At 40.0% G+C, this 13,101-nt stretch overlaps 1 protein-coding gene across 2 annotated transcripts in view; it reads left to right on the top strand.

Annotated features, from left to right (window-relative positions):
- The window catches only part of PPP2R2D (protein phosphatase 2 regulatory subunit Bdelta), a 43,453-nt gene extending 41,175 nt beyond the window's left edge, over window positions 1-2,278 (top strand). For both annotated transcript variants that reach the window (XM_084634853.1, XM_084634854.1), the window contains one exon: window positions 1,385-2,278. In XM_084634853.1, coding sequence (XP_084490979.1) covers window positions 1,385-1,664 — 280 coding nt within the window. In that variant the 3' untranslated portion in view covers window positions 1,665-2,278. The remainder of the gene's footprint in view (window positions 1-1,384) is intronic.
- Window positions 2,279-13,101: the final 10,823 nt, after the last annotated feature.

Here is a 13,101-nt window from a genome sequence, read left to right as displayed (position 1 = left end):
CAAAATAAACAATGTTTTTGTTTTAAGAAGGCTGTTCGGTCAATATAGACCTCTGGTCACAGATTCCTGAAGGGAAGAACCTGATACGCAAACACAGGAAGATCTGCAGGGCAGAAATGTTTGATAGGGTACTGTAGCACAGGTCCCAGTCAAGGAGAGGGAGCATTGCAAAATTCCACCCTGGGATAGGTATAAGAATGAGCCTAACACCTGAAGGAGTGCACTAGGAGAGATCAGAAAGGGGACATAGGTGCAGCTACATCTGTAACCATGACAAAGAACTTATTAGGGTCATTGCAAAAATCTCACTTTGAATATTAGCAGTCCTACCCTGCTCGTATCAAGTTCCAGAAAGGAGTTGTCAATCTGTTTACATTTCTGCTAATACAAGAGTTAAATATCTTTCAACAAAGTTGATCATTTTCTGAAATTTTCAGGCGAAAGGTTACCTGCATTACCTTTTTGATTTCTCAAAGTCAAAAGAACTATCATAGGTTTAGACTGTTATAAACAAATCTGTTCTATAATTAAGGCTCTGATGTCGTTCTTGTTACACAATTTATGTGGTGCTGTTTGCACCCCAGAGAAGTTCTCTCCCTCTCTGGTATAATTCAATCAGTATAGTATTCCTTGTATTTTGATATTAAAGTCAACTCGTTTTACACTGTTCTCAATTATTGAATTTTTACTGTGATGTAGATATTTGTATTAACTTTTATAATTTGTTCTCATCAGGGGAAGGTAGAGATAACTGGTATCTGGGAAGTGGCTTTGGGCTCCAGGAAGCAGTTTTGAAATACACATCCAAGTGTCTGCAGTGCAGGAGAGCTGCCCTGCATTTCTGGTACTGCTAGCTGGAATTGGGTGGTTGCTCAAGGACTACCTTTCCCCCTGGCTGCTTCCAGTGTTGTAGGATGAAGAGGGGGTAGGGAAGGGATAATACTACAGTAGGAGTAGGGGCAGTTCTGTCAGCTGTGACAGGGAGGGTGCTGCTACTTCACCAGCCATTTTTTCTTGTGCTGGTCCAGAGGGCTAGAGCAGGGAAAGGTCATGAGTGATTTGTCTGTGTCTGTAAGAGAAGAGACAGTGAGGGGAGAGGATATGTAGGATAGCAACGGGGTGGGGAGAGAGCTGGAGAGGAGGCAGTGGTGAATGTGATGTATGAAATAAATGATGTGGGAAAATGGATCAAAGGAGTGGCAATGAGGAAGGACATAAAGTAAGAGAAAAGAATATAGTGCAAGGTTCTAGTTTTAAATTTGAGCCCTGGCAGTCATTCATTCTGTGCACAGAAGAAATAAATGAGGTACACTGCAGTGGAATAATATATTATGGTCTTTAGTAATCCAAGTAAAATATTTCCTTTTCTTCTGGTTTTAAACAGTGCTATTATGACTGGCTCCTACAACAATTTCTTTAGGATGTTTGACCGTAACACACGACGGGATATTACATTAGAAGCATCAAGAGAAAGTAGCAAACCTCGTGCCATCTTAAAGCCACGCAAAGTGTGTACAGGTGGTAAGAGAAAGAAAGATGAGATAAGTGTTGACAGTCTGGACTTCAACAAGAAGATCCTTCATACAGCATGGCACCCCACAGAGAACATCATTGCTGTAGCTGCCACCAATAACTTGTATATATTCCAGGACAAAATTAACTAAAGATGGCTTATTTGAGGACAAAGTCGTCTTCTTGCATAGTTAAGCTCAGTTGTTTCTGTAAAAAAGAAGGCCTTGTTGTCCTACCAGTAAAGAACATTGATGCACTTACTTCCCTTTATAGATAAAGGAGAGAAGCTTGCCTGGTTTTGAGTTCATGGTGTAGTTCTGCCTTCAGTGAGGGGGATGTGAGTTGCAATTTTCAACAAGAAAAAGCCCACTAGAAGCAGAATTGATGGACAGTGCTCAATAAAGGCCAATACTCAAATGTATTTATTTAAGTCTGAGCCTTCCTTTCCAGTTTATAGACCAAAAATTTAACACCCAAGAAGAAAACTTGTCATAAAAATATAATTTCTGTCTCTGCGCTCTTTCTCTGCTGTAATATTTGGGCCTTTCAAAACATTTATTGTGCTTTATGCCTGTAAACATTCCTTCTCTGGCCTTTTATCTAGGCTTAGGTGTTTTTATCTCTGAGCACTTAGGTAGGTCTTGAGTTGGGTTTGTAGGCAGGTTTCCATGTATATTTACTCACCATCTGTATCTATAACCACACCTTCTGGTGTAAACCACTTAATAAAAATAACAAACTATAAAAAGTGTTTTTAAATCTGAAAGTATGTATTCAGTCTTTTTATTTTTTTATCGCATGTATTGAGGTTGTGAAAAATAATTCTGATGGGAAGATTTGAAAAGTTTGTCCCAGAACATTGATTTTTGACAGGCAGGTATGAACAGATTTGTGTAGTATGAAATATTTCGTACTACTCTAAAATTAGTTTCCACAAAACTGTCATTAGTTGAAATTGTGTTGGTTGCCTGTAAAATTACATCATACTTTATGCAAAAAGTAGGAGATTGAAAAGGTTGGTATAAAGTTATCTAGAGCCATACTAGAAAGAAACCCCCTTCAACAGAAGGAAAAAAATATCTTAAAACATTCAACAAAATTGCTGCTTTAACAATTAAAAATACGATTTAACAGATGCCTCTCAAATGTTCGACATAAACACATACCTTATGTGCATTATTTTTTTTTTTAACCTGGTTAGTACCTCTTGTTTTGGAAAAAAATATACTTTATTTTAAATATTAAAATTTGGCATAATATGTATATTGAATTTCACATTGCAGTTAAAAAAATTAACTTATTATGCCAAACAGCAGCACAACATAACAAATTTTAACATATTGTAACCCATGTTGAGACCATGAGATAAGGTTATATGGAGGCTACATACAGATGTGAAATGCATTTGTGGTAATGTCTGTTCCTGTTGACAACAGAAGGTTAAAGAATAATTCTTGGTACTCTCTTTCAAAAGGGCCTGCAACTCATCCCTCAGTTTTTCACCCAAAACAGGTGTGGGTGTAAAATTGTACCTGAAATAATTGCAGGCACATTTTAATAGCATCAAATTACCTAGATATGTAAAGGCTATAAAATGTGCCTGCAAAATCAGAGGTGTCTTCTGAAAATCAGATCCTTTGAGCCTCCGTGATGAAATAGAGAAGTGTGGTTTACACTCCATTTTTAATAAAATGAAGGTGTATTATGATTACTCAACCAGATATGGATATGCAAGAAAAAAATGTCTCTGTTCCTTCCCTCTCAATTAACGTCCATAGTGCCACTCTTGTTCACAATAAGCTAGTAAATACAGCTAACTTTTTGGGGTTCTATGAATAAAGTTTAAATAAAAATCTTATACTGTATATTGGTTGTGACACTATTTGCAAATCTTGAAATGTGGAACTAGGTCATTTAAACATTAGATTTGACCTTGTTCTTAAAATACATAATAGAGCTAATACAATGGGATTGTATATACTTGTTCAATTATTTTGACCAAAAAGTTTAATAAATTTTAAATGTTTACCTGAACGTGCTCTTTGTATTTTGACAACTTTTTCCTTATTTTTGCTTCTGAAATTTTAGCTGAGTTCTGCCAACATAATTCATTGTAGACTTCCATGTTAAATTGGTATGCTTCTTAGGAAAGGGAAATGACCAAGTATGTTTAGCAAAAGCCTATAGAATCTCCTGCAAACACTTCTTATGCACTTCACTTGGTTCACTTGAGTAGTCCCATTAATTTTCCACTGAGCAAATTTAAATATGTGTAAGGGCTTGTCTACACTTAAAACGCTACAGTAGTGCTTCAGTGTAGACATTATGTATGGCTGACATGAGGGGTTCACCTGTCAGTGTAGGCAATCCACCTCCCCAAGAGACAGTAGCCAGGTTGACGGAAAAATTCTTCCATTGATCTAGTGCTGTTTACACAGGGACTTATGTCGGCTTGACGCCCTTGACCAATGTAGTTAAACCAAACTCATTTTCTAGTATTGATCGGGACTGTGTGTTCGTAAGGTCAGATCCTTAATTCAGAAGGACATATCGCCATATTAGATGACTGTAAATATAGTTGGGCTGCCTATTATAGAGCCATTGTGGTTGCGTCCAGCAAACCCCAAACCATGAGTAGGATTAAGAGAAAACTAAAGGATTCTGTAAGAGAGATTATATAAACGAATTTAAATTTCTTTGGTTAAACAGCTGGTGGTTCATGAAAAGCTTTCAATGCATCTTACTTGGAAACAATTTTTCTTGTCTTTTTGTTTTGGTGGGTGGGATTCTTCCACTCCAGTTTTCAAATATTTGCACAAAAATAAAAATTGAGATTAATAAAATCAATTGTTTGGTATCTGAAATCAGTTTGGAACACCACATTATTCTTTTCAAGTTAGTCTTGATCCTGACCCAGGATGAAAACTTCCATTGGCAGTGGTGGGAGCGAGATTTCCATTGTCTGTTTTCTAGGTAGATTGTTATACTGCACCCAACACCATGGTATCTTAAGTACTTAAGGAGACAGGATTATAGTATGATTTCAAGTGGGAGGTATAAACAGGAGAAATATTGTTAGTGTTAGATATTTGTAGTACTGGATGGATTAGCATATTTATCAGTAAAAGCTAATAAATGTTGATTTCACTGTGTACACCCAAACTGATTTAAAAAAAAAAAATTGATGATGATAGAAATTTACAGATAGGTAAAGTAAGAAAAACGCTCCTTGATAACTTATTAGCTTTAAATCAAACTATTTACTCAGTGTGTATTGACATCTGATGTTGACAATTTTAACTTTTTGAATTTCAATATGTACTGTCATAAATGGTTGGACTCCCGCAAAAAAAATTTCCCACAATTGTGAAAATTTAAATGGATAAATTGAAAAAATGCTTACAAATATATCAATATAATCAGTCAATTTTTTTAAAAATTGAATTCTTCAAGCCTATATGTGTTGTCTACAAATATTGCAAGAGAAATTAAGTTCCAAGTTCTCATCTTGGCAGGTAAAAATGTTCAGTTTAGGAAATAAGGATCCTTATTTTATGCAAACATTTCTGAGAGGGAGGATAAATCTGTAGGAGCGAGTAATTTTCAGTTGTGAGGAAATGAAAAGTGTAACTGTCCTGAATCTTTGTATCAGAATTTACAGTTGTCAGAATTTCCCTTTTTGATCTATCCTTTGATACTCTTCTTTCCCATAAAATGTATTGATGTTTAAATGCAACAAGCATATCCAAGAAGATCCTCCCTTTAGAACATTTTAAGATTTGTATGCTGTAATCAGTTGTATAAAACTCCTTTTGATAAGGGAAGGCAATGTTGTCTAGTGGCTAGAGCACTAGACTGGGATTTGGGAGACCTAGGTTCTATTCCTGCCTCAGCCTGCTGAGTGACCTTGACAAATCATTTCACCCTCTGTGCCTGTTTCCCCAGCTGTAAAACAGGGATAAAGTGCTTTTGAGAGCTATAGATGAAATGGAAAATTTCTTACTGATAATTTTCTTTCAGCTAGCAGCGTCTTCTACAGTTCTGGACATCTGGGGTTACTCTGCTCTCTTTGCAGCTCGCAGAGGCAGATCAATATGGTGCCACACGGTCTGGCTACACCTCAACTCATCTGGCAGCAAGCAGGAGCAATTTCCAAGCTGTAAAGCTTGCATAACTGCTGGTTTTATACAATGTTACTATGCATAAAAATGCCAAGAAACGTTTTTCATGGAAGCTTTTAATATTCTGAACTGGATGTTCATTGACATTGATACATCCATAATCATAACCTGTACACTTGTGTATATACATATGTAGAAAATTGTGATTGTAAACTGGTGCAACTTCATCACCTCAGAACAATGAAGTAGTCAGGGAGGGAGGAGTCAGGCAGGAAGGGGAGCACTTAGTGTTGTACAACCCACAAAAGAAGACAAATGAGGTGCCTTTACGGTTAATGGGAAAACACTTAGAACTCCTTACTGCCCAATGTAACCACGAGTGTCCATGCCAGGAGGGGGGGAAAGGTTCTTTTGTTTTTCTGTTTTTTTTTTTTTTTAAAGCCTTTTTAAAGGAGACTTAAAATTGAAGTCTTCATCCAGAAACTGAGGGACAGCCTCTGCTATGAAACTGTTCAGCGGGAATAGTTAACTTAGATTCACTTTTCTAATATGTCAGATATAGAAGTGTAAAGTCTGAAATAGCATCTTTGTTATTTTCTGTAACTTGTATGTGTTTGCTTTACCTTATTATTTCATCTTTGAATCTGTGATTTTTTTTTCTGTTTGCTCTTTTTATTTTTACCCAAAACAGGTCTCTCGTTTGTGGAGTGTGTGCGCCCAAGTGAATTATAATGGGGAGGCTGTTTTCACACGTTCAGGGGTGATGAACCAGAGGGAAAAGTCTGAGAGGCTGGTAGCTAAGAACTCTGGATAGATAGAGTTGGGGAGACCTGTGACTGAAAGGGCTGTTGGGATCACCTCGCAAAGTAACTAGGCTGGTGAAAGCCAAGGTGAAATCTTTGCTTGTGGGCTGGCTACTGGTGTCAGGATTCTGAGCCATGGCAGTACAGCATTAAGGCACCCGAGTTACAGGGACAGAACCCCTTACTGGTCTGAGTGATCCCCAAAACCTCACACTAGGGTCTGCATCTTTTGTGAAGCATTTGGGGCTCTGCATTTTTATGATTTGCAAACAGGTGGGAGGGAGGCCAAACATCTGAACAATGAGATCAAAAATCTCCTGATTCAAGTTCAACTTGGAGTTGTTGCCCCTCCGTCTGCTGAGCCACTCTGCCTTTTGATTCAGGTCCTCTTCGATGTGGATCGCTCTGAGGGAAAGGAGGAACTGCTCTGCCCACCTCATTATTTCTATTGCTCCCCTGTGTAGTGTTCTCCTTGTTCTCCAACTTGGTGGTTTGTCTTATTGAAACAGGATGTAGTTTCTCCTTAGGATGGGCGGGAATCTTTGCTGTGCTATCTTGACCAGTCCCAGCTCCAAGAGGTTTATGCTGTGGCTCCACAGAACTTGGGCTCTTAAGGTTCCCCCAGTGAGCTTCCCAGCCCTCCAGGCTGGTATTGATTGCAGGGACTAAAGGATCTGGAAGGCAGATGGGCATGCCTTTGTGGTCATTGTCATGGGCAGACCACCACTGTAAGGAGCTGAACACCTGTATTCAAACCTATACTTATTTTTCATGTGTTCTGTGCAGTGATCCCACACCTTTCATATAATGGCTTGAAGACTTCTGATATTTGATTGTGCCCAGGGAGTGATGCATGGAGTCCAGCCAGTTGGAGGCATAATGCTATGGCAGGCCTTGTGTGGCTCTGAAGCAAGAAACTTTCTGTATTGAACAGGAGAGATTTTCTTGGCATTGATGATGAAGCTGTGCTCCTGGAGAAGGTTCAATATCGAAGATGTGGCCCTTTGCACTGCTGACTGCAATGGTGCTCTGATCATGATATCATTCCAGAAAGTGTACACATGAGTTCCCTGCATCCTGAGTCTGGGGAAGTTTTAACCTAAGCTGGTAAAAATAAGCTTCAGGGTTTTTTTCGTGCAGGTCCCCACATCTGTACCCTAGAGTTCAGAGTGGGGAAGGAACCTTGACAGGCCTCCATCTTTCTATCCATGGATTTCTTAGGGGGAAAACTCCTCCTTCGTTATCAGCAATAGAGTCTTTGGTTCTTGGATATTGTATAGCCTGAGATTGCTCTTGTTAACATACTTCCCATTATCAGTCTTGTTCTATTTATCCCGAATCACTTCCTCGAAGGAGGAGTGAAGGGGTATGGCAGCCTCGGGAGGATTTTGAGAGGAGAAATTTACTCTGAGGTTTACTCACAGAAGCCTGCTCAGGTTTGGGAGCCAGACAGCTTACCTTACTCACAGAAGGAGTAGTCGTCAGAGGACTCCTGTCAGCCTGCAGCCCGCTCAAGACAACTGCCTCAGAATCTTTTGTGCTTTTTCTTTTCCTTTTTCGCCTTTTAGATTTTTATTGCTTTAGGAATGTAGAAATTGTGCTGCAATTTTGGTGAGTTCTTTTGTGGCTTGCCTTCCTTACAGCCTGCAGCCTGCTCAAGACAACTGCCTCAGAATCTTCCCACTGGGTCCCATTCCCTCTGGGAGGGGGGGAACTCCATTTTCAGAGCCCTCCTGGTTGGCTGATTTGAAGCCCTGCTTCTCCCAGGGTGCCATGGACCTACTTTGACTTGTGTCCCCATAAGCCTCCCCTCTTTGTTATGCAGGGGTCCCCTGGAAGTTGCCCTCTGAGTTCATTGATCAGGGTTCTCCTTGCTTTTGGAGCTTCTCTCTACTCTGCACTGGTGTTTCTGGTCCATTCTTCTACTCTTGGAGTTGTGGCTGCCTGTCCAACTCGCAGACCCAGGATCTAGCTCAGTTTGGGACAGAAGGCTTGGGTGGAGCTGGGAAAAACTTGCCATTTGCAAAGCCCTAAAAAGGTGGAAAAGTTAAATTAGGAGGAATGGTGGCAGCAAAAAACTGCCACTGTGTGCAGCTGCAGTGCTAGAGAAACAGGTAGCAAATAGGAGCAGAGGGGACGTGGCTGGACTGTGTAGCGCCGAAATGTTGACCTGACTCAGTGAGTTACAGAGAGGAGAGATTTCAGAGTAGCAGCTGTGTTAGTCTGTATCCTCAAAAAGAAAAGGAGTACTTGTGGCACCATAGAGACTAACCAATTTATTTGAGCATAAGCTTTCGTGAACTACAAGCTTATGCTCAAATAAATTTGTTAGTCTCTAAGGTGCCACAAGTCAGTGCTTAAATTTTCAAGTGATTTTGTAGGCTCAAATTGAGGGCCTGATTTTCAGAAGGCTGCTGTTCAGCCCTGAATGAAAAGCAGCTCCCTTGAAGGGGTCTCAAGTCAGTTACCTAAAAATTGAGACAACTAAAATCTTTAGACCCTTTAAAAAAAGATAGGCCATAGTGTTCAGTTTGAGTGTGGTTGGAAGAAGAAAAAAAACAGAAGAGTTGGGCTTAGTCTCAACCATTTCTAATCACTACATGGAGAGTTGGTAGATAAGTTAATGGTGAAAAAATCAATAGAAAACTATGGAGCCGAGCACCAGAGTAAGCTGGAGAATTAAAATCAATGTATTTGCTTTTGTATCTTTCTCCCGTAAATCTAAGTAATACATATAGCAGAGAGCGCTTCACTTGTTTGAAGATGCAGAGAGTATGATTCTTTGAAAAATAAAGGTCATCATGCTCATTCAGTGTGCATTTTAAACTTCTAAAAATAGGTACATTTTCAGATAGGTGATTTTGAGTAAAGAGTTGTATCTTAGACTAATTGGTAGTACTGGTACTTTCTATTGCTAGGGCAGACAGAGTGGAGAGAGAGACTAATCACATTTTTATAGAACTTGCAAAGTGTGAAATTACAATATGCTGAAGTCATCTAGGAATCCTTTAAGCTAGATTGATAACATATAGTATGAACAGAGGATGAAGATGCTCGTGCTAAAAAGTATATTTCATGGTATTGACTGTGGAATTCTCAAATATTTAATTCCATGGATTAAATTAAATAACATATTTAAATACAAATTATACATGATGCAATTATGTGGCGTTTCTGTGCTTCTCCATGAAGATATCCATAATTCAAACTGTATGAGATGTGCCTAACTTTTTTTCTGCTAGACCGTGTCATTTCTTGACTTCCTCTTAGCATTTTCTATAAAAGTAAAAAGTTAAAATGTCAATTTTCTGTTGCCTAGCTTCTCTCTCCATCCATCACTAATAAGGAATACCTCCCACCTGTGGAATTTGGATGTGGTCCAGCATTGCTGGATGCTCCAGGACTCAGTTCAGGTCACCAGATTTTCTGTGTCAAGCAGTTCAGTTTTTCCAGACTGTTTTTATTTTATAACTTAAATTAATATTCCATGAAAATGAATAAAAAAATCTCATCTGACAACTTCTCTCCCTCTCCTGAGGTTAGGAATTACCAGAATATTGATGCTCTAACTATCTGGCTTCTCTGGTACAGCACCTATTGAGTGGGCTCCCTTTGCCTTCCACCACTGCAGAAAGGAAGCTCTAGAAGCATTGAGCTAAGTCCAAGAGGTGCTATAGACAGCTTTTCAGGAGCATCAGAAGCCGAGCTGTGTCCTGTTGCCACAAGCCATCCACCCTCACTTTGCCAAGGCCTGGGCTTGAGATAGCAAGCAATGCCCTGCTGCCACAAGCTGCTGACCCTCACTCTGCTGGGGAATGGGGCTTTGAGTTGGACAGGTGTTTAGGCCTCAATTCCACCTGAAGCTGACTTCCATGGGAGAGTTAACCAAGAACCAGAGGGTTCCCATGGAGAGGGGAATCCTTCACAGCTGGCTCATGGGTAAGTCTTGCAAATGCAAACAAACCCCCTTCCAAAGGCCATAGTTCATATTGTTAATGAGCACATGCTGTAAAAATTGGTTTAAACCCCTTCTTTGTCTTCTCCCTTGAGAGACTCTTTGCTGGGGCATTTCTCTTCACAGAGGCTATCAGTGTTCAGAGACAGTCTCACTACCTTTCCCTCACCCTGCAGCATGTCTGGGCCTGCAGAGAAGCCTGCCACTTCTGTGAAGCTCTGCCACAGGCTGCAGTGTAATGAGATTTATGCTGGTCTGGTTTTCAGCCTGTGGCCCTCTCACTTTGCCAGGAAAAGGGGCTCTGAGTCTGACCAGTAGGAAGGAGAGTCTCTCTTTGCCCTTCTCCCTCTTCACTGGATGGCTCCACACTTAAGCATTAGTAGCACTTCATGCAGTCAGACGGTCACAGACTCACACGGCTGCACCATCACTTACAGGGAGGTAAGTGAAAAATCCCTTTCTCCTTTCAGCAATCCTGTTTTTAATGGGTAAGGCCCAGAGAGGTGTCCCCTACAGTAGCGAGGATCTGGGGGAGCAGACAGGCATCCTTCCAGGCTCCTGGGGCCATCACGCAGGCTATTCCTCACAGTCAAGATATTTGTACCATACCCCTTCTTGGCTGAGTGGGTCCCCAGACCAGGATGAGCAGTGTGCTATCTCCCACCTGTAAACAGCAACCCAATGTGGGTAAAGCAGTTGCCTCACCAGTGAAAGAGACAAGTCACAACTTCAGCAGAGGACTTCTTTCCAAAAGACCCTATAGAAAATAGATCAAGGATACACTACACAGAAATTTTGAGACTCAACTGTAGCCATTCAAACCAAAAACTTGTCCTGTACTTGATAAGGAAAACCAGCTAGGTGACAAGCAAGTGGGCTTATTAACTAGAGCTATGATTTTTGCCTGGAATGAGAAATCTCTGGGTTCTGTTTGGGTCAGATCCTGGGTATGACTTGTGATGATTTATTGCTCCTAACTTAGTGTACTATAAGTTATATTGTAAGGTAAGTAACCATTTTTTTTTGTTTATTTTTTAAGTCCCAGGATGTAATGAGTTCTGTACCCATAATATATACACTAGCTGTCCACTAGTTATACTTGTGTATTTGTAGTGTATTCTGAGCTCTCTAGGCTTGTATAAATGAACTGGTAGTTGAAGCAGGAAATCCATGTAGGAACTGCATGTACAAAAAGCAATTAATAATTTGACCACAAGATAGAGCTAGTCTAGTACTTTATACAGTAATATATATATACACCATATAATATTATATTGTTAAATGTTCAATATAGTAATAATAGTGCTAGATTAATACTGCTGTGATAATATGGTTACATTTATCCATCAATTTTTTGCCTTTTTTCAACCATGTGAAAAGGTCAGAGGGTTATAATTTTTTTTCTGTGTCTAGTGAATCTTTAGTTGGTCAAGTTGATCCTCATTTTTCATTAATGCAGCATATATCAGGTGCAATATGAATGACCTCACTACAACCTCTGATCTTCTGCCAACTAAGGATTTTATCCAGCAGAAATTTTGTGGCTGTAGTGCAGACTTCAGAAGGCTCTTTGTGCGGCTGGCAAACTTAACTCTCTGATTCGACTACAAATTTAGAGTCTGGAGTGAGCCTGAAATCTTGGTCCTACAATCACTTGTCTAATAGAAGTTGCCTGTAAGATGTTTTTTTAAAATGACCTCCAAGGTCACTTTTTGTAAAATGAGTAATGTTTTTTCTTTGGAATACTTTTCATGATGTGTATAGCATGTCAGAACAGTGAACACAAGTTTATTGAGTGAGGATCCTGGAACTGGGGGAAAATTGAAGTAGTAACATCTCTCATTTGATACTTAAAGTAATAAGTAATTTAAGGATCTCCAATGATTTTGACCTATCCTGCCCCCTACAAACCTCTTACCAGTCCCTATGCACCTATCCTGCCCACCCTCTACACATCCCCTACCAGCCCTCACACGCCCTTATGCACCTATCCTGCCCTCACACGCTCCTGTGCACCTATCCTGCATGCCCCTACACACCCCCTACATTATCACGGTTTTTACTCCTTGCCAAAGATGGTTGAATTGCTTGCCTGGTCTCCTGGATTAGCTACAAATAAAAGTGTATTTAAGTTTAATTATGCGGTTTGGCCCTTTTTTTCTGTTGGCTTATTAGTTAGGTATATTTGGACCTCTTCTCTGTGGTGAAACTTTATTTTAATGAACCCACTAGTCTTGGCACATAGAGAGTACAACTTTCTTTTAATATTAATTGGGGATGCAAATTATTTATATCCTACTCTTCTGCTGGCACAGGATTGTTCCCACAGAGTGTATTCTCATGCCTTGCTCAATGTAGTTTGACAAGCTGCAAGCCATGGCATTTCCATGACTTTTCTTTGAGAAAAATATTCTACATTGTACTAGATCTCACCAAAGTTAGGCCCCAACTCTGCAAAATGCTCCATGTGGTTGGACTCACGTTGAGGTAAATGGGGCTCTGAGCTGAGGCAGAAAGGTGTTGAGTACCTGCAACTCCCATGGGAATCAGTCACCTTTCTTTGTATGCCAGAAGCAGTAGTGCTAGAACAGGAGCCATGCTGGCGTTTGAGTTTTCCCAGTGAGTTGTATTACCCACGCACAGCACTGTTGGGATGCATCAAGTTTATCTGAGAAATGGAATTGGAAAGCTACATGCTGCCTTTGAATCA

The sequence above is a fragment of the Lepidochelys olivacea genome, assembly GCF_965140295.1.
Source record: "Lepidochelys olivacea isolate rLepOli2 genome assembly, chromosome: 7".
Taxonomy (NCBI): domain Eukaryota; kingdom Metazoa; phylum Chordata; order Testudines; family Cheloniidae; genus Lepidochelys; species Lepidochelys olivacea.
The sequence above is the reverse complement of the archived record's forward strand: the minus strand, read 5'-3'. Positions and strand labels throughout refer to the sequence as shown.